The sequence below is a fragment of the Triturus cristatus genome, chromosome 1_2, assembly GCF_964204655.1.
Source record: "Triturus cristatus chromosome 1_2, aTriCri1.1, whole genome shotgun sequence".
Classification (NCBI taxonomy): domain Eukaryota; kingdom Metazoa; phylum Chordata; class Amphibia; order Caudata; family Salamandridae; genus Triturus; species Triturus cristatus.
In genome coordinates, this window is record NC_140580.1 from 340,007,092 (window position 1) to 340,028,521 (window position 21,430).

The following is a 21,430-nucleotide window of genomic DNA, read 5'->3' on the forward strand; positions in this document are numbered from 1 at the left end:
ATATTTTGAATATGGCAGAAGTATCAATAGCTACAAGGAAACCTACTGATATTGTCTATGGGGATGTATTCAGAGAACAGTTTGTCTAAGAGGCAACTCTAACTCATCTACTGCAGCTGAAAGGAGGAAAACTATTCTCATGAGAATGGATCCAAAGCTTATCGATTTGACTGTTGTTGAAGATTGTCCTACTTCACAAGGTTTGCTATTTGAAGGCAATTTTCTCACATAATTAGCAAAATAAGCAGGTAAATTTATACATCTGGATAAGGTTTAGAGCTTCATGATAAAAGATTTTTGTGGGAGCAACTTTTAGTTGGACGTGGAGATGGAGAGGTTGTTTCACAGGTCGCAGTCAGTTTAAACCTCAATTTCTTACATCTTCAGTAATCTTATTACAGAAGAAGGGATTTCTTAGGAGGATATCACGCAAACACAGGATTCTACCCTCGGAGAGGAAGAGGCACTAAGTCGAACGATAATCACGCAAGGGGACAAATGTTAGCTAAATCAAAAGAGTATAATTTCCACTTCCGATTCTTTACTTCCAAAGGAAGGAGGAAGGTTAAGATTTCATTTGAGTGTCTGGCAAAAGAGAACTATATCCCTGGGTGTTTATTGACATCTTGATGCTTTTCAAAATGTTTGAGACTGGTTATAGGTTATTTATGGCAAAAGCATCAGATTGATTGTTTATCTGGATGATGTTCTGCTAATGGCAGAGGATCAGATCTTGTTAGCTTGACTGCAAATTAAGGTGTTCCTTTTGGAAGATTTAGGACAGGGTCTTTTCTGTCATAAGAGCTACTAATAGTCAACAAAAATCATCCAGAGCTATAAACTGGTTAGTGTTGCAATAGTCACCACATTTCACAAGATTATATTAGTGACCACCCTATGCAAGATTACCACCCGTAATCTGTGTAAAAGGCAAGGTTGCCAGCAGTCACATAAAAAAGGCTGCCATAATTTGGAATTCCTTTCTATGGGTAATGCGTAAATAACCATAGCTGTTATACCCCTGGCACCAAGGTTATCATATTGATAATAGTTCTCTACAGTGCCACATAAATTATCAATTACATATCAGCTTTAAATATTGTTTGACATTTTAACCATTTCTCTCCAAACATCAGCTTTTGAGGTCAGAAAACACTTACATTTTCGTCTCAAATGTAAACTTTTCAATTTCTGTATACATATATTAATTCAGCCAAGCAAAAGCTTCTAATTTAGTAGGCTGGACTGCTCACAGGAGAGCTATTTATAGGTTGGTGGAGAAATACCAGTAGCTCATTAGCTACTCATTGGAGAAGCCTTTACTATATTATGAACAGGGAGCAATCAGTACTACATCCTAAGACGAAGGTAGTATATTCAGAAGCCGTTGCCATGTTAGGAAGCAGTTGAGAATGATGTAGAGCAAAGGGAAGTTCACTTCAAAGGATATAGCCAGTTTCATGGGTGTGTTGTCCTGAACAATTACAGCTATTTTTACGTAACTATTGCATTAATGGTCATTACAAGTCTGCAGGGGTAGGATGCCTTGGATGGCACAATGTCAACTTGTATAAGATAGATCTTGAAGGAACAAGCTTTACATATAAATTGTCTGAAACTTTTCACATCACCCATAGGGATGCGGGGCATGACAGACGTTTCCCATTTACCCAGGGGCATCTCGGACCATTCTCCGGTAGTAATCACATTTACACTTTCTACCCCACGTAACCGCAGGATATTCCCAATTCATCCGGGGTACCTCAAAATCCCCAAAATTCGCAAAGCCCTTCAGGCGACAACCAAACACTATTTCGCTGAAAACAAGGACCCGGAGATAGGCCCGACGACTTTGTGGGAGGCATACAAAACAGTCCTTCGTGGACAAGCAATCTCAATGGTTACAGACTACAAGAGGACCCAGCAGCTTGAGGTGCTTAGGCTCGAGCAAGGGGTGAAAGAGGCAGAGGCCAACCATGCCACACATATCGATGATGACACCACGCATAGTGCCCATATGGCGCGGCAGGAATACAACTCCTATCTTTGGGAAGCCGCACGAACCAAACAGGTGGCAGCACGGCATACTATTTACGAGCTGGGAGACAAGGCGGGCAAACTGCTGGCCTGGCTTGAGAGGCAGGAATGGGCGGCGCGTTGGGTGGCGCGGATCAGGCTAGATTCCGGAGACTTCACGTCGGAACCGCGGCAAATCGTAGAGGCCCTGGCGGCTCACTACAAGAAGGTCTATACACCGGAGGCCTCGTCCACTGTGGAGGAAAACGAGGCCTTCCTCCAGGACATCGCGATGCCACGGCTGGCCCCGTCGGGGGTGGATGCCCTAGAGGCGGACCTGAAGGCGGAAGAGCTCACGTTAGCAATACTCGCTCTCCGTGCGGGGAAGGCGATGGGGCCAAATGGAATTCCGGTGGAATTCTATAAATCGAACGCTACCCACGTAGTCCCACATCTACTGGCTATGTATAACGACAGCCTGTCGACAGGGGTACTGCCCCTGGACCAGAGAGTGGCTACCATAGTGGCGATTCCGAAGCCTAACAAACCAGCGCATGAATGCGCTTCCTATCGCCCAATCTCATTGCTGAATGCTGAGGCGAAGGTTCTGGCAAAGGTGCTGGCGACAAGGCTGCAGCCCTACCTCACAACCCTGATACACCCGGACCAATCGGGTTTATGCCACGCCGGAATACAGCCTTAAATCTACGGCGGCTTGACGGGATTCTCGCGCGCCGCTCCTCGATAGAGGAGGACGCGGCCATCCTCTCGCTGGACGCGCGGATGGCGTTCGACCGGGTGGAATGGCCATTCCTCTTTGCGGTCCTTCGCCACGTAGGACTCGGCCCCAAGATGTGCGCATGGATTCAGCTTTTGTATACCGAGCCACTGGCACAGGCAACGGCCATATCGCAGACCCCTTCCCGTTGGGGAGGGGGACGCGACAGGGCTGCCCTCTTTCCCCGCTCCTTTTTGCTCTGGCTCTGGAGCCACTTGCGGCCTGGCTGCGGCAAGACCCGGTGAGCCGGGGACTAAGGTGGACAATGGGGTGGGAGGATCGCATTTCCCTCTATGCTGACGACATCCTCTTATACTTAGCCTCCCCTGCGCACTCGATCGCTTGTCTCCTGGATATCTGTGCATCGTACGGGAGGGTATCTGGCTATGAGAGAAACTGGGAAAAGTCCATTGTCTATATGCTCCGAGGCTCCCCGGCTCGTCCCCCCCGGGGTTGTGAGATTCGGGTGGTGACGGACGGGTTTAAATATCTAGGAATCTATGTGACCACTGACAGGGAACGATTTGTAGCTGAAAATCTAACAAAGCCCCTGCAGCGGTTTCGTAGCGACGTCAAGCACTGGCGCTCCTTACCCTTAACGCTGCTGGGGAGGGCCGCCCTCTTCAAAATGATGTCTCTCCCTAGATTTTTGTATATACTTCAAAATACCCCCTTCCCGGTGCCGCCAACGTATTTCGCTGCCGTCAACGCGGAGGTCTCCAGCCTACTGTGGGAAGATAAGACGCTGCGGATAGCACTCCATAAGCTCACCAGGGGGTGGTACGACGGTGGTATAGCCCTCCCAGACATACGACTGTACTATTGGGCATCGCAACTTACGGTGATAAATCAGTGGTTGCATGTGCCAGGGGAGGACCCGGCATATCGTATGGATCGGCAATTGCTGAGGGCTGGAGGGGTCATGGGAGCGCTCTACAACCACAAGAGGGGCCACTGCCTCCCAGGCCCCACGTCGCACACCCTCCAGCTATGGTTTGCGGCGCAGCGAGCTCTGGGCTGGGCCGGGAAAATAACCCAGGCTACTCCTTTGTGGGAGGCGAAACAGTTGGGGGTACTGCGCACTACCAAGGGGTTCCATCAATGGGATCCAATTGGCATCTCCAGGGTGGGTGACCTTTGGAAGAAGGGAGAAATGGTCACATTTGCCCAATTACAAGCAGACTTCGACCTGGCTGACACCGAAGGGTTCAGGTACATGCAAATCCGTCACGCACTCCAGGCGGCAGTCCCGCCCGGGACCCGGCTTCCAGAGTCATCGCCACTGGAAGACCGGCTCCTCACGGAACACCCGACACAGAGGGCGACCTCCCTAACATACCGAAAACTGATAAACAATCGGCCAGATCCATTCGCAGCTCTTAAAAGTAGATGGGAGGCCGAGCTGGGTGAATTTGACGAAGCAGAATGGCAGGCGGCGCTTTCCTCCCCTAGGGAGGTGGGCATCTCATCCAAACTGCGTCTGGTCCAACTCAAAATTCTGCACCGCACATACTACACCCGTACACTCCTATTTAAACTTAATCGAGCGGACTCCCCACTATGTCTTAGGCAGTGTGGGATGGAGGGAACCCTTATACATACCCTGTGGGAATGCCCGGCCATAACTCTGTACTGGAAGGGAATTCTGCGCACACTCTCCCAAGTGACCAAAGTCCCGACACTCCCGGAGCCGCGGAGGTGTCTCCTCAACGTCTGGGAACCGACAGATCTCAATAGGGTCACACAACTCTGGGTAACACTGGGACTTATGTTGGCGAAACGCAATATAGCCCAAGGATGGGGCTCTAGACAAACTCCAACCCTCGCCCAGTGGTCCCGGGATATGGACTCCATAATGGTGGTCGAAAAAACTGTCTATCTTCATAGAGGCTGCCCCAAAAAATGGACTCGGGTGTGGGGTGGGTGGAATGCCTATAGAGGAAATATATGTGAACCCCCGAGCGATGCCTCAGACTCAGACTTAAGTGACCACGATTAGACAATATATAAATGGTCTGCAGAATGTGATGGAAACTGTCTTGCGAAGCCGAAAGGAGCTCACTGCTTTTCAAAAATGTCATGAATGTTTCGTTGCACTCTCACTGGGTTGGTATTCTATGGAACTTGATGCCAATGTGTATTGTTTTATGTTCAAAATTTCAATAAAAATATTTACAAAAAAAAAAAATTGTCTGAAACTTTATGCAGGTTCGTTTGAAATAAGGAGTCTGGAAGAGAGTTTTCTTAGTTAAGGGAGGAACATGTACCAGGAAGAACGAATTCCAAACCAGACTGGAATTCAAGGTTTGATGGATTGTGTGAATGGAAGTTTGATAAAGAAATGTTTCTGAGTTTGAAGGTGAGAAGAAGGCCTTTGATCTTAGATATTTTCACATCAAGGTTAACTAGGCAGCTTTGAAAGTTTTTCCAGCTAGAGGCCAGACCCAGAAGCCATCAATTAACTTTTTCAGACGTGGCCAATAATGGGACGTTATGCTTTTTCTCCTTTTGCAGTAATTCCTGTTTTGTGGCAGACAGCCGGAAACTAAGTATGTCTGGTTTTCAAACCAAGCATATGGTGACAACCAAGTTTGGTAGCCAGCACAAGCTTAGTTTCCATTGTGATGCAGACGTGTTCAGAAACCCCACTGATACTTCTCTTTTTACCGATCATGTCGAGTAACTTTTAGAGACAGATACACAAGTTGGTTCAGACAGGCCAGCTTCAATTGGTTATTTGGACGATTTCAGGGAATCTTTCTAGAGAAACATCGTATTTGGTCAAAGAAGCATGGGAATTGGAACTAGAAGGGGGTACATTACAGCAAGGAAATCTTGGAGTACTTGGATTTTCAAAGTGGTTTTGGTCCTTTAATCCCCGTAGTTAATGTTGTGCATTTTGTTTTGAATTAACTTTTTGGTAGTGATTTGAGCTAATACATACAGATCAGCACAGGACATATTTTGGTGGATCCTTTTTTCTAGTAGGAATTACATTATTTTTGCTTGTAAGATTATGTGAAATATTTGTTTTAACAGACATACAAAACCAAAATGCACTATTTTGTGGGATGTCAATTTAGTGTTGCCTTTTTAAAAATATTAGCCTGCTATTGCGGATTTACCATTTAAACAATGGTCTTGGAAATTGGCAATCCTGATTAATTTAGGTTAATTTCTGATGCCAAGGCACTGGAGTTATCTAACAGATTCGACACACCTAATTAATATAACTAAGAATTGTTGAATATCTGTTACAGGAATGTACCTAGGCTATGTTTCACTAACTGTATAAAAGAACATGAGAGAAGAACTAAAGAAGTGAGACCGATAAGTGCAAATCAGATACTGTTTTCTCAAGTAAAGCCTTTAAAGCCCTTACAGTGGCAACAACTGCTAGATGGGTCAGACGTTTGATGAAGGAAACTGGTGTCAATGTTGGTGCTAATTCACCAAGAAATTCAGTGGCATGTAAGCCCTTTGTAATAGGTGGACGCTTGGAAAATACTTTACAATCTGCAGATTGGTTGAATGTGTCTACATTTTCAAACTTTCAATTAAAACCAATTAAGCAAGTTTCTGAAGGTATGGAGCAAAGCTACTGAACTTTCATATATATATTCAGAGCCTCCAGTCTTGACCTAAACTTGTGATTTTCAGAGCTTTATGTGTATGAAAATCAAGATTTTATTATGCATAGAAGGCTCGTATTATCCCATGCCCATTTCTCACCCTCGAGGAATGCAAGTGGACTGTGTACTATTATGATTATGATACATGATTAAATTATCCTTCTGTATTGACTTGCTAGTGTTTTTCTTGTAAGGAGAAAGTTAATTTGGAAGAGTTTAAATAGGTTTTATTATATTTTCAGGAAGAGGGAGGAATCTGGAAGTCTGTGGCTTCACAAATGTCCAAGGTGGCAAAGGTTTATTTGAAGGGAGGGATGTTTAGAATAGTTGTTCATTTCTTCATTTATGAAGAAGAATGCAACATTACTATTTTGAGAGATCGCATTAAAGAGGCTACGTTCCAGGAAGATTAGAATGTTACTAAGTTCTACATTGTGTTGGTATGGTACTATTGCTGCTTGTATTGAGGAGTCATTAAAAAGCATTGCACATAATTAAAGCCTCCGAGACTTTATCAAATCTCATTTCCATTTACATTTTAAGCTTGGAAAATCACAATTCTTACTCAAATTTCCTTGTATTGCACTCATAGCTCAGGGATGGTAACCTGAATTTCAAGGACAGATAGCTACCAATATGTGAACCATGGATACCATAGTGTAAAGTATCCCTGCAATAGGCCAATGATAGCCACAGTAATGCCAGTGGTGGCCATGACTCGGACAAGGATGTCCACTATTTTGCAAGTGTTTGTCACCAGAATGCCAAAGATTTTCACACATTGTTAAGGATAGACACCATTATGCTATGAGTGGCCACCATCACTAGGGGAGGCAACTATTATGGTATGGGGAGGACACAGGTAATACAAAAGTGTTCACAATATGTCTAAAATGGTCAACCTTATGCCAGGAACAACAAAACGCAAGGGGCTGCCAACATTATGGACAGAGATGACCCTTCTATGCCAGAGGAGCATTAAATGCCACTGGTAGTCTAAGGTGGCAAGGCTGCCAGCAGGAACGACCACTGTGTGCAAGGAAGAGCCTCACATCAGACACTCACAAATGTTTAGGCATGCACACATGTGCACTCTTATCCCACAACCACCTGCCCTAAAGTTAGTTGAACCTTACATATCTCCATTCTCACTCTAGCCAATGTACTCTAAGGCTTGTGAACTGTTTACAAATACTACTCAAGGCTGAACTCAAAGTGTTACTGGTAACACGAGCACATGCAACACAACCATTCACCGTACTGCTTTGTCACATTGTGAGAAATTGTGTTACATGCCCGGTAAAGTCACTCCTGTGTGTTTTATCATGGGGCACTGTGTCAGTGGTTTGTCTAGCTGCCACTCTAAGGGTCTGCAACTAAGAAGCACTGATTCCCTCATCTTGTGTCCTACACATTCTTGATTTAAATACTGATCCTAGCTACATGTCCATGAGCTTCTTTGTAGCATCTGATGAGCTACCAATAGCTCTTGAGCTACTCTTTGGACGTCCTCGATATACATCATAGACTACCTTGTGTCTTGACACTTGTAAAGCATTTGTTGAGAATGTGGACAACAACAGTTGGAATGTTATTATATTTGGTATATCAGAAAAACAACTTAACAGGCTATCAAATAACCACCAAACTAAATTACTAGTAATATAAGAAGATTAGAATTAGGTAACCAAAGAATGTCTGCGTCTTACGAGACCAACTGAAGGCATGAATCGAACCATATGGCACTTCTCAAACTAAACAGATGAATAAGATTTGTATACACACCGAAAGCAGAAAAAAAAACCTAAGAAATAGGCCCAAATGGAAATCAGTCAGACAAACGTACTTTTTAGATCATTTTCCAATCACTTTGTTAACATTTTTACCACTTTACAAATGATCATTTTATGGGTACAATATTGGCTCTTTTGCATAAAGGTTAGGAAGCCATAACTACTGGTGCTTAGTAGAAGGATGAATCCCATGTATTCTGCTTTGTTAGAATTATTTGCAAAGAGCACCTTGTGGAATTATGTGAGGCCTTATAGAGCTTCTGGTACTCTGAGTTTTCCATTGTAGATCTATGTGACTCAGATTGTACTGATGAGTTATGGATATTAACTTCTAGTCCATTTCTCCATTTAAAGGCTGTGTCTTACTCGCTGAGTTGCTGTTGTCTGAGAGTTGAGGGTTTTACCAGTTGCTTATGCTTGTTCTAGACCAGTACATGGAAAAGTGTGTGACAATTCTAGATGGCAAATAAGGACTGCTCCTATGTGCAGTTTTTTAGTGTTCGGTCTATTGGGAGTTGTGCAGTGGTAGAGTTTAGGCATATCTGTGCGGTGCTGGATGTATGTCATATTTGTTCAATTACGTTTTGTTGTATGTTTAGGGTGTCCTTTGGGGGCTCTTCATACACACTTTGTATTACTAAAATGGGATCGCTATCACTGAACCACAAGAGGTATTTGAGAAATCAAAGTCACATAATCAAAGATATACTATTGCACTGACCAGTAACAACATGAGGTTTCTCTTTGATCCCAATGAGGGTACGTACAAATGAGAGTTTGCACCTCAATTGGGATACCAGGAAGTGCCCTAAATCAGCATATTTGCCCTGCACAGGCAAAACCTGGCAGTACTTCTACAGGGAAAATACCACACAGTGAGTTTTGCAGCTTGGAATAAGGAAACGTGTGGTATGGCTGCATTACCTCCGATTCTAAGTAGCCAAACTCTGTATAGGAAGTGAATATCAAACCTGGCAAATACTGTATTCCCTGGAATCAGTGCATTATTAACACCCAAACTATCAGAGCACTCAGGAGAAGCTCCTGAGTGGTGAGAATACATTTTTAATACAGTTTACATGGGGCAAATGACTACCAACGAACTGATATAATTATCTTTTATATAACCTGGAGCTCAAATGAATACTAATCTATGCAACTGAAGGGGATGGCTAGTAGTACTACCAGCTCGTCTTGGTCTAATTACAAACCCTACCCGATGAGTTAGAAAACGATAGAAAGGCTCCTGCCGTGTTGCACCATGCTCTCTCAAAAACAGGGAGGACCTGGCTAGGCAGTTTGGGCTTGACTGTTCCCATGAGGCACAGGGCCAAGACTGATTTGCATTTAGCCAGGTCTAAACTGGGGTGGCATGGTAAGCAAAAGAACGATGGATTTAACCCAGATCTATTGACTGGGGGTGAATGTTTTGATTGGTTCTGCATTCCGTCCATCAATTGTGTGTCTTTTGCTTTCTCGCCCTAAGTTCGCCGGGTGTGCCCAGACGTAAGTCCTGGGCTCACTGTGCGACTGGAATCAAGCTATCCTGGCTGAAGAGGGGTGAAACCCCGAAACCGGTCCTAGGATGCTTGTTTCTGGTCCAGGGAGGACCTGGCTTGGCAGTTCGGGCTGGACTGTTCCCATGAGGCACAGGGCCAAGACTGATTTGCATATGGCCAGGTCTAAACTGGGGTGGCCTGGTGAGCAAAAGAATGATGGATTTAACCCAGATCCTTTGACTGGCGGTGAATGTTTGTTCTGCATTCCGTCCATCAATTGTTTGTCTTTTGCTCTCAAAAACAGAAGCAAAAAGGAAGGATGAGGACTAAAAAAAAATTGTCATGTCCTGACATACTGACTGACACTTTTCTTGTATCCATCTAGTTTCAAGGTTTGCTTTGTTGCGGAGGTCTGGTCAGTTCTAAGTTTCCAGTGATTATGGGTCTAATGTACAAACCCTTCTTGCTGCAGTACAACCTGCGTTTTGTGAAATGGCAGGCTTTGTCACCATAAAAAAAGGTAAGTTGCAATGCAGATAGAGTACTCTGTGACTTAGAAAGGACTATCCAACTTGCAAAATACACTTTGAAATTCCTTGTTAAGCAGAAGATGCGAGGGTACGCATGAAAAATCTCATTCTCCAACGAGGGGCAGTATAAACTTTGTGAATGTGGGCTGCAGGCAGTGGGGAGAGGGAGACAGACCCCAATGCCGTTCACAACATCCCATTCATTTTTTTATGTAGCTACTGTTGATTTAAGCGACAGTGGTTGTATTAAAGAAAAACGGTTTAATTCTGTTAACAAAGCATGGAAGAGGTCTGCTGTTCTTCTTGGGAATGAAACCCCTACTCATTAATATTAAAGTAATAGGATTCTGCAAATACTACTGAATGGTCCCATTGCACTACGATGGATGTGTATATCTATGCAGCGTATAACTGAGTATGTGTCACAAAGCAGTCTCTGTGAAAAATTATAACAACTGCTTTGCGACCCAACCTTTGTACATTAGGCCTTGTGTGTGTTGTAAGCAATTTACAGTCTGCTTTTCACTTTGTTTTGAAGACCTAGAATTGCAGGTTTTCCAAAATGCTGTGTAGGAGGAGACAACCGGTCTGCAGGGTGAACCTCATCAGCTTTTTAGGTTGCTCTATAGTCTGAGATTATACATTTTACTGGCCAAAGTGTGGAAAATATCCCTCAGTTGCTTCCCTTGCTAGAGTAATGACCAACTGCTACACTAACTGGCAGTAAGAAGACACTTCCATTTCTTATGTTTTGATGATGATGGCATGAGCAATTCAATGACTGAAGTCTAGAAAGTTTTCATTGAACGTTTGAAAAATAGTTTTTGTCAATATGGTCAGAGTCTAATAACACCATTTAAAATTTTTCTTTTGAGTTTTACCGCTTTAGAGGTGGTCAAAACCAGCATTTAAAATACCAGATCTTTTTAATAAAATCTGTATGCACATATTAATGATGTGCACACACATGTTCATATTCCAAAGACTTTTTGAGAGAACGAGTGTGGCACTGCACACACACACCGCACTGCAAATTCGTCTTTGCCCTATATATTGAGGGATCCTGAAGAATTGTGGTCAGTTTGGTCCTACTATCTAATACGCCTGTAGCTGTGAAGTCCACACAATCAGAACTGACCAGAGACCACCTTATTGATTTCAAAGTTAACTGAAAAATCCTAATATTGTAATGTCTGTATTGTCACTTGCCAGAGCTGTTCTCAAGCCTCTAACATTGAAGCTAACACTCCAATCAAACCTTTTAAGCGCTAAACATTTGGGATCTTCATTTTGTCAGCTTCTATGTGGACGATTTGACGTTTTTGTCACCTTGGCTCATTACAATTATTCTTTTGGGTCTATTACCCCAAGTGTGGTCACCTTTCCAATCAATGCTGCCTGCCGAGGTCAGGTTGATTCTGAGAAGTGCAATACAAGCTCATTTTCAAATATTATGAAAACTATTTTGAAGCAACCAATGGAAACACTGTCAACATAGTGTGCTACCTGTTCAGAAGAGAGGGCATTGTGGTTGTAAATATCTTAAAATGGCCCGACCTTTTAACCTGAAATTAATTAGCACATGGGCTCCGTGGACACCAGATTCATGGAGGAAAAAAGCACTGGGACTTTGCATCTTTAGACTATAAACAAAAAATTGCCAAGGAAAATGATTAACTTTCCTCTGCAGTCTGTTTCTAATATCGCAACTCGAGCAGTACTGAACCAATTCTGCTGCTAAACAGATCTGGCCTGAAGAAAAAAGAAAGGCTGGGATTTTTTGCTACAAAGGTCGTGACGTAGAAGAAATACCAAAGATGCCATAGGGGAGAATGCCGAACAAGCCGTTCATACCTTCCCTTGGGCAGAACTACCGGAGAGTACATGCACCTGTCAAACCACTCAATGTTACCAACTAGGACATATGCATCAAATACGTCTTATCCTGTGTGTTAGCACAGGACTCACCCAGAGTTAATGGAATTTTTTTTTAAAACTGGCAAAACTGATCATTCTTGGGAGACAATGGCCGTGCCCCCAAGGCAGACCCCAAACTGACATCCGCCAAATGAAAATCAGTCTTGGCCCTGCTCCAACAGAAACAGTCCAGGCTGTACTGGCAGGTCGGGTCCCCTCCAGACAAGAACACGCGCAACCCTGCATGGGTGTTGGCCTTTTGAGGCCTCATCAGAGGTACAGCTTGAGTCAGTGTAAAGTGACCGTGGGCAATGTATGGGTATACCAGTCGGACAAAGTGTACCTACTGCACAAACAAAGTGATGGAAGGGATGCTTGAATGGATTAGCTCCTGGCAATCACTCCGAACTCATTAGTTCATGCTTTTAAGCTCACTCACTATTCCAGTAAAGACAGAGTCCGCCTTTGCATTAAATGTTGTTCCTCCTCCAACACGCACAGTCCTGCCTGCACTGCCAGGATAAGTCCCCTCCACAGAGGAATTCAAGCAACCACAGCCTGGCATCGTCCTCTTTACTGAGGCACAGCTTGGGCCCTGTGGCACAATGAGCACAGGACCCACATCTGGCCATGCCCAGTTGACTTGGGGCATCTGCTGCAACAAATAACGAAGTGATGGAAGGACAGAAGAAAGAATAGCGTGAACAGGGGAGAGGAGAGGGGAGGAAGAAAATTATCACAGTGGGCAGGTAAAGACTGGGGCAGGGTGAGTCAGAGGATTACAGAGCACGAGAGATGAGGCATTCTGCATGAGAGTTGATTTTATCTGTAGCACCAAGATCAGGATTTCTCTTCACTTCAACCTCACTGTTAGCATGAAGCTCTGACGTCATCCACAAATTCATAAGAAAATATTGTCCCACAATCGCTCCCAGGCCAAATACAGTTTTGGGGACAGTGGCCAAGCGTCAGTGCAAATTATTGGTTCAAGAGACAGAATGGCACAGGCAGCAGGTCTTAATGTCATAAATGTGTCGTTTCGTGGCACCTTTACATACATTTCTAATTCTGTATTATTAATTACACGCTGCTACATGTGGTTTAAAGGTGCTTCAAAGCACTTTCGGAGGCAACAGGGTAACAAAGACAGATGAGCCCAGGAAGCCCCCTAGTTGGCGAGGACGGGGTGAAGCTTTGGAAAGTCTTCAGTTTCCATGGGTGCAGGGTGTATTGGAAGGGTATTCTGGGCATACATTGGGTGAGGCGAGTGTGTGCCACTCATTTCGGTGTATAAGCACTATTTAAAACACTGTGAAGACAAATCCAAATGAGTGATTTAACATAACAAACTGTACTTTACACCCATCTTCTGTATTTTCAGGAGTGTTGCGACCCATTGATTGTTCAGGGACCCATGGAACAATACTTACTTGACTCTCACTGACAAAGTAAATCCCTCATATGGCTAATTGCCTCTTATAACATATTTATGCATCCTCAGTGGAGAGCAGGAGCCGAGCACATGGGGCAGAGAGTAGTTCTTGTTTTTCTCCACCATCTTCCGCCATCAAGGGCCTAGTACTTGCTCTGTGCTTCCATGACCCTCCTTGTGCATACTGTTACTTCCACTGTTTGGTTTTTAGCCCAGCCAATATCCTTGTAAAAGCAACCTAATATACCATTTGTTGTAAAGGAAGTAACATTAAAATTATGAAAGAAACGCACACCCTAAGTCCTCCTCTGAATGATTCTATTAATAATATCATTCAGGTGGGATGTCTTATCTGTATGTATGTTGGGAGGGGGGTATTTCACATGAAATCCTGTGCGAGTTGTGGGACACACTGTCCAGTACATTAATATTTCAAGGAGTACCCTCTTGGAATATCCTTTTAAACCTATAGCTTTTAAACCAAGTTCTTCTGTGAAATGCTTTTTTTTGCCATCTATTTTTCGAACTTCTCCAGGCAAGAACGCCCCTTGTTCCCTCTTGAGATAGTTGGACTAGCTCACTTTGTTTGCTCACTCCATGCATTCACTTCCCACCGCTTTTAAATTTCACTAGCTGCCACTAAATAGCCAGCGGCTATAATAAGATAGTCCAAAATATGGAGTAGGCAACATTTAGCAATGGGGCACAGAGAGCAATAGACCCAGTGGCAATGACTGACTACTGAATCAAGAGACATCAGATCTTATGCAGACTTCCCTGCTATACTCTTGTTGTGCTTTACTTTCGATAAAGGCCTCAGTTAGTAGCTATTAGGAAATGGCTAAATGGTACCATGGAGTGCTTCATAGTAGGTGATTCTGGTTGATATTGAAAACCCACACAAACGCTTGACCTATTCTAAACATAGGAAGCGCACCCCACCAAGACATCGTGCCCTATATTGTTACCTGAAACTGTGCTAGTAGCTGGCCGTGCATGCAACGCCACATCTGGTTGTGGTACAGACTGCGAGTGGAGTCCTGGAACCTGCTGCAGCTTCTGTAGAGTCATGACGGATTGGCTCGTCTCAGAAGGTGGCACTAGCAGCGGCTGCTGGGAAGGTACGGACGTAGGGGGGAGGTGAGGTGGCCGGATCTTCTCTGCCATCAGTTGCTCCTTAATCTTATTAATCAGCACCAGGTTGTCGAGCTGCAAAACAAGAGGAACCGTGAAAAGCAAATTAAAAATAAAATAAACTGATAATAAGACCATTCTTTTAGAAGAGGTATGCTTACTGGAGGAGTTAAATGACAGATCACTTGCTTTTATTGGCGAATTTGTCCCTTTGAATAAGTCTGCCAGTTTCTTCTCTTGGCCCTTGACCATTTTTATTTGGTGTAAACATGAGGACTCTACCACTTCTCACTATCTAGGCAAGGCTGTGTATGAAGAAGGCTCTCCCAACTAACTTGCCCTTTTTTTGTGGAGAGCAACCTCTCTCATCCATAGAAATACTTACGTTCTGATCATGGAGCAACTCAACACCATGTTCCTGCTGTCAGAAATTTCTACAGGGGCAAAACGGTGAAAAGCCTAAAAAAGGCTAAATATCCCTTTCCACCCATCAGAGCACTCTCGTTAATGGACTATTTCATAAGGCGCTCATCAGTAGACTTAGATTGGCTTCTGTTGTGTTTTTACAACAATTCTTATTATCAGAACAAAAGAGCATGGGATTAGCAGAGCGACAGGGCGAAAGCAATATGGAGAGCGCCTTGAAGGAAAGAACAGGCAAGTCAATGCAAAGGGACATCAAGTCTTGAATGAATGGAAGATCGAGTGGAAACAAGAGGATGAACAGACCCTGCGAAGAGTGAAGGGACACAACAAAAAATGGAGGAAAGAATGCCAGAAGAAGAGAAGGGGAGCAGAGGTAACAAGACAGACATTGTGGTCGGACGACCACAAATCACTGTACCAAGTATTTGGGGACTGTTATTTTAAGGTTTGATTGTGTCACCTATTATAATGTGGAGGGAGGGGGTACTGTTATTTGGTGTGCTACATACTATATTGTATGCACACACACACGCACATGGCGTCGGTGATTAAACAATATAACTTAATTACCTGGATTGTTCGGGGATATGTTCCAGGAAAAGAAGACACAGAATACTAGCCCAACTCCATAGGCACCAGACACATATCACTATTTTTCACGAGACACATCTGGTTGACACAGAGACAGAGGCCACCAAATTGCACAATCTCTTCACACCTCCTATTTGGCCTACTCCAGGAGAAGTGGGGGGTTGGGGGGGGGGGGGGCAGAGATCTGGCTCCAAGCTGGGGTGCCATTTGGGGTGCAGGACTCAAGGGTGGACACACAGTGGCGTTATGTGTTAGTGCAAGGCGACCTGGATGAGCAGATGGGGTGTATTTATGAACCTAATACTAAGCAAAACTCCTTTTACACACACCTGTCTGCCATGTTATCTGACTGGGCTCCTTACCCTTGGGTGCTAGCGGGACATTTCAATGGTGTAGTGGATGTCACACATAATAGATCGCACAGCCCGCTGCCAGGGACCGCACCGGCCTGCCAAGCCCGAATGCTTAAGCAGTGGGTAGATGGCTGGGAATTGTTTGATGTATAGTGGGGTAGGAATGAGGGAATATTCCTTTCATTCACACACCCACATGCACTGCACTCACGCTTAGATCGGTTCCTTTGTCCAGTACATCTCCAACAGAATTTCACCAATGCCACCTACCTGGGTAAGACCGTATCAGTTCATAACCCCTTGGAAATTTCACTGGCATGGGGCTGGGTACCTGCTCCGATTCCCACTTTGAGGCTCCAACCTAGCCTGTTGGAGGACATTGTATTTTGGGATACCCTAGGGACTATCATAGATACATACTTCATCACCAACGCTGGTACTGCTTTCTCTCCCATTGCAGAATGGGAGGCGTTCAAGGTGGTGATTCAGGGCACTGCCATTAACTTCGTGGTGGGGGCTCGGAAAGTGATACATCAAGATTTTAAAAAAGTAGAGGCTCCCTGGGACACCTTGAAAAAGCAGCGTCTGATACTGCAGCTGTGGCGCCCCAGTTACAGGAAGCTGGAACGCCTCAGAATAGTAGATTATCAACTCTACACACAGAGGGTACACGCGAGGCGGATAGAGTGGGGGCTTGATATGTCCAAACCTTTCCCCTACACCGATTTTAGCTGTTGACACGCCGACCAAGGACGCAGTGACAACGCAGCTTGAGATCAACACAGCTTTCCGATATTACTACACAGGGTTATAATCTGGGCAACACCCTCCTGACCCGAATGAGTTGAAGAGGTTCCTTCAAGGGACGTGACTTCCTAGAGTGCAGGTGGCTGCTAGGGAGGACCTCTCTGCTCCTGTTACAGATCTGTGAGAAAGTGGCTCTGTATATACTGTTCCCAAATAGGTACAGGGTGTACAGAGTCCACAGTCCCCAGAGGTTTGGCAGAGGCTAAAGTTAGATATAACCTTACTCTCTAAAGTGGTAGCTTGGTCGAGCAGTAAGGCAGTATCAGAGGACAGTGTAAAGCATTTGTTGCACACACTCAGCCAGCAAATGGTCTCACACACTCAATAACTGAACTCTAGGCCAATGATTTATATATAAAAAATATATGCTTGTTTTAGTTTAGAACCAACAATAGGTATTAAAATATACTTTCTCAGAATGAGACGCATTATATAAATACTTTTACAATATGCAATTGACTTTTGTAGAAAGTTACAATTGGTTGCAATAGGCAACACAATTTTAAACACAATAATGCATTGAGTTCAATGGAAGTTTCAAGTTATTTGCAACAGATTACTTTTAGGATTACTTTTGGAATTCCAGGACTGGATCCTAGATTCAGTCCTAGGTCAGTACTTAGAATCAAGTGATAAAAGTCGACTTAATTACTGTGATGATTTTTAGACAATATTTTGCTATTTTAAAAGTTGACATTTAGAAAATATTTCATAGAAAACAGTCAATGATTCCCTATGGAAGAAAATTCAAGTTGCAGGTATAGTATGTTCTTGTTAATTTTGTAATCCAGTACTGGGAACCTAGACTCAGTACTGGGACCTTTATCCAAAACAGGTAAGCAATTACGTTTTCAGAAGTTATACAATTTTTAAAGAACATGTCATGTTTGCAGAAATTGACACTTGGAAGAAATTTCAAAGAAAAACAGTCAATGGTTTCCTATGGAAGAAAATTGGGTTACTGGTAAGTACAGTTGTAAGTATTTTTCAGAGTCAGTGCTGGGCACCAAGATCCAGCACTAGGAGCTCACCTAATAGCAGGTGAGTATTTTCGTTTTCTATACTCAGCTGATTTTTGATGAATATTTTAAGATTTGAAAAGTCCACACTTAGAAGAAATTTCAGGAAAAAGTCAGTCAATGTTACCCTATGAAGAAAATTGAGATATCGGTTTAAAGGTAAGTACTCGACTGGCAGAGTTAAGGTTCTGGGCATAGACTCAGGGGTCTCCCAGGGTCAGGTAGGTACAGTTGGTTCACCCTCAGCGGCACAAGGGCGGCCGGGTGCAGAGAGAGTTAGGGCCAATGTTATCCTATGAGAGGTAGGGGGCCTTGGGTGGTGGCTGCTGACTAGCAGGCCACGTGGCTGTGGGAGCTAGGCTCCTGGTCACTTACTCCGGGCAAGTGGGGAAGTAGGTAGGTGTAGAGATTGCACTGCCAGGGCCACTCGGGCGGCTGGGTGCAGGGTGCTTTAGAGCCTTCGGGCGCTCAATTGATTTCAATGGGAAATCTCCGGTTGATTTCAATGGGAAATCTCCGGTTTGGAAAAAGAAAAGGACCAATGGGTCCCTGTCCTGGAGTGGGTATACCCCCTATCCTGCCTCTCTCCTGTGGGAGGGGGGCAGTAGCCTAATCCTGATTGGGCAGGGCTCCCCATCTTCAAGATGGCGAGAGCCCGGGGATGTGCTTCACCTCGCCTCCCCCACCTGAGGGGTGGGGTGGGCAGGCTGGCACATCCCCTGTCCTTATTTGGGGTTTCCGGCCAAGCTTCCTGCCAGAGTGGGGGGTTGCAGTGGCCTGGGGAAGCTCACAGAGGTGGCATGCCTTTGAAGCTTCCCCCTGCCCATCCTGGGGGAGGAGATTTAGCACCTCGCCCAGGATGTGCATTGTTGCAGACCCAGGAGAGCAGGGGCTCTCCTACCCAGGGGTCCAGCAACATGTCTGCTGTGTGGCAGCCTAAGAACAGACTTGGATTGTAGGTTAGGTTTCAGGGGGCCTCTCTAAGATGCCCTCTGTGGTGCTTGGTACATTAAATCCCACACTGGCATCAGTGTGAATTTAATGTGCTGAGCAGTTTGATACCAAACTTCTCAGTGTTCTGTGCTGCCATTATGGTGCGGTGGAGTTCGTGTTTGACAAGCTCCCAGCACCATGTACTCTTAAATGGCAGCACTGCACTTACAGGGCCCAGGAATGGACCTGGGTACTGTAGGGGCACAGGGCTCCTGCCTCTGTGCCCACACCACGGGCATAGGGCACCCAGCTAGAGGGGTGGCTGATGTATGCCAGGGCAGTGTAGGTTGTGGGCATGGCACACAGGGATGGGTGCCATGTCGTCTCTCTGTTTTGTCTTGTACCCAGACACTCAGCCTGCCAGGGCAGTGTGTGTGTGTTAGGGCACAGGGCCTCTAAGGGTGACACAATGAGTGCTGCAGCCCATAGAGGCCTTCCCTGGTCACAAGGCCCTGGGTACCTAGGGTACCACTTACCAGGGGCTGACATGTGGCCAGGGTTTGCCAATTTGGTTTTGAGGTTTCTGTTTAGGGAAGGAACATAGGCCCTGGGCACCTGATTGGCAGGAGTCCAGGGCACACTCAGTCAAAGTACATTCAGCAATTCAGCAAAAAGTGGGGGCATACCATGCAAGAAAGATGGCACTTTCTCACAGGCCCTGAAGGACCTGACACACAATAAAACACCAGGGTCTGATGGACTCCCAGTGGAATGATACTCTACATACTCCGCCCAACTGATTCCACAGCTGGAAAAATTATGCAATTCCTCCCTAGACCCAGGCCTTTTCCCCTCCTTCACCAGAGAAGCAGTAGTTACATCCCTACTGAAACCCGGGAACCCCGCGCCTGAGTTGTCATCCTATCGCCTGTTATCGATACTAAACACAGAGTATAAAATACTTAGCAAGATTGATTGACTGATGGTAAATCTTTATTCGGTTTATGTAAAACCGTAATAGAGCAAAGCATAAACATTCCAATTGATAAAAAGAGGTGTCTGGTCACATAAAACCTACGAAAACAACAGTTAAAATAAGTATAAAATGGAAAAAAGCAATCAGATAAAAAGAGAATCACAATAATACATCAGCTAAAATATAAAATATTTCCCCACCAAGTTCCTCAATCCAATAGCAGTCAGTAAAAACTTGTGCACCATCCAACAGATATACTCAGACTGTAGTAGCTGAAGATAAAATAAAGCTGATCTACATTTCCTTATATAAGAGACTTAAGCAACGGTAGAAGAAAAGTCTTCCTAGGCAGATCGTATAAAGGAAAGAAAAATAACAGGAAATGTAACATTGATTGATTAGTTTTCAAATCACAAGCACATAAGTCCAAATCTGAGTCACTTTAGGTGCACCTGGGATAGGAGACTAAGAGATGAGCAATGCCAACTCTGAATCTAATCAAATAAAAACACTGTAGGTGGTGCGGAAGGGCATATAAATAAGGCTCCATACCAACAGTTTGTTAAATGATAATGAGTCACCACCCTCTTTCTCCTGAGTTCTTGATCTTCTCTTTTCTTTGCCAACAAAGAAAGGAATACTTAGCAAGATACTGGCCGGCAGGCTGCTTACATTGACCTATGACCGCTGACACCCGGGGATAGTGTGCCTTTGGGGCGATGTTCTATTTAGCAGTTTGTTCACTGCAAAGGGTAAATTGCTTATAACTACGCTGCAGGTTTACCCTTTACTTTTAAAAATTTAGTATCACCTTGAACGCACTTTCCTTACCCTCAGTAGACCCTCCCTTTACACACTCTCATGCACCATCCGGCAGTCCTGAAAAGATCTCCGAGAAAGTGACCCCTCGGGGGACCCGTGGGGAATTGCAGCGCCGGCCCTACGAGGAGCAACTGCCCGATGATGAAACATGACATCCCTTGGGGTGTGTGAGGGCATTAAAGGACAAAGAATGGTCTTTTTTCCCCCTTACCTATGGGTCCTATATTCCTAAGATTCTTTTTCTCTTTTTTCTTTGATTACGTGGGTGACTTTTGCACCCTCATGCATGGGTGACTTTTTGCACCCTGCTATAGGAACAGTGTCCTCTTGTTGCACACAGACTAATGCGGGCTTGAGCTTCGCTGAAATACCTTGCTAAATATCCGGTAGTTATTTCAGATAATCGATGCATCCAAGGATATATACCCCCCATGCTGGGTGTCTATTGAACAGCTGACAGGCATTTGATTAATTAAATTGGGACTTTATGCTGACAGTTTTGACTCGATTCGGGATACCTCAAGCCTACCTAAGAAGGGTCAGGCTGCTTTATACTGCCCCCATGCCTCGGGTTCGTACAGGTCCCTATATATCACATTCATACCCGGTATGGCGAGGTACCGGGCAAGATTGTCCCTCTCCCCTCTTCTCTTTTTACTGGCGGTCAAACCCATAGCACAACAAATTAGACAGGAGGCAGGACATAAAGGAATTCCCTTGGGCAACGTAGTCCACAAATTATCGCTCTATGAGGAGGACATAATTTTGTATT

General features: G+C 44.6%; 1 protein-coding gene across 17 annotated transcripts in view; it reads right to left on the reverse strand.

The window, feature by feature from the left end:
• ZNF362 (zinc finger protein 362) overlaps nucleotides 1-21,430 on the reverse strand; it is a 162,253-nt gene that overhangs the window by 35,412 nt on the left and 105,411 nt on the right. For all 17 annotated transcript variants that reach the window (XM_085603981.1, XM_085603970.1, XM_085604000.1 and 14 more), the window contains one exon: nucleotides 14,566-14,806. In XM_085603981.1, coding sequence (XP_085460107.1) covers nucleotides 14,566-14,806 — 241 coding nt within the window. The remainder of the gene's footprint in view (nucleotides 1-14,565; nucleotides 14,807-21,430) is intronic.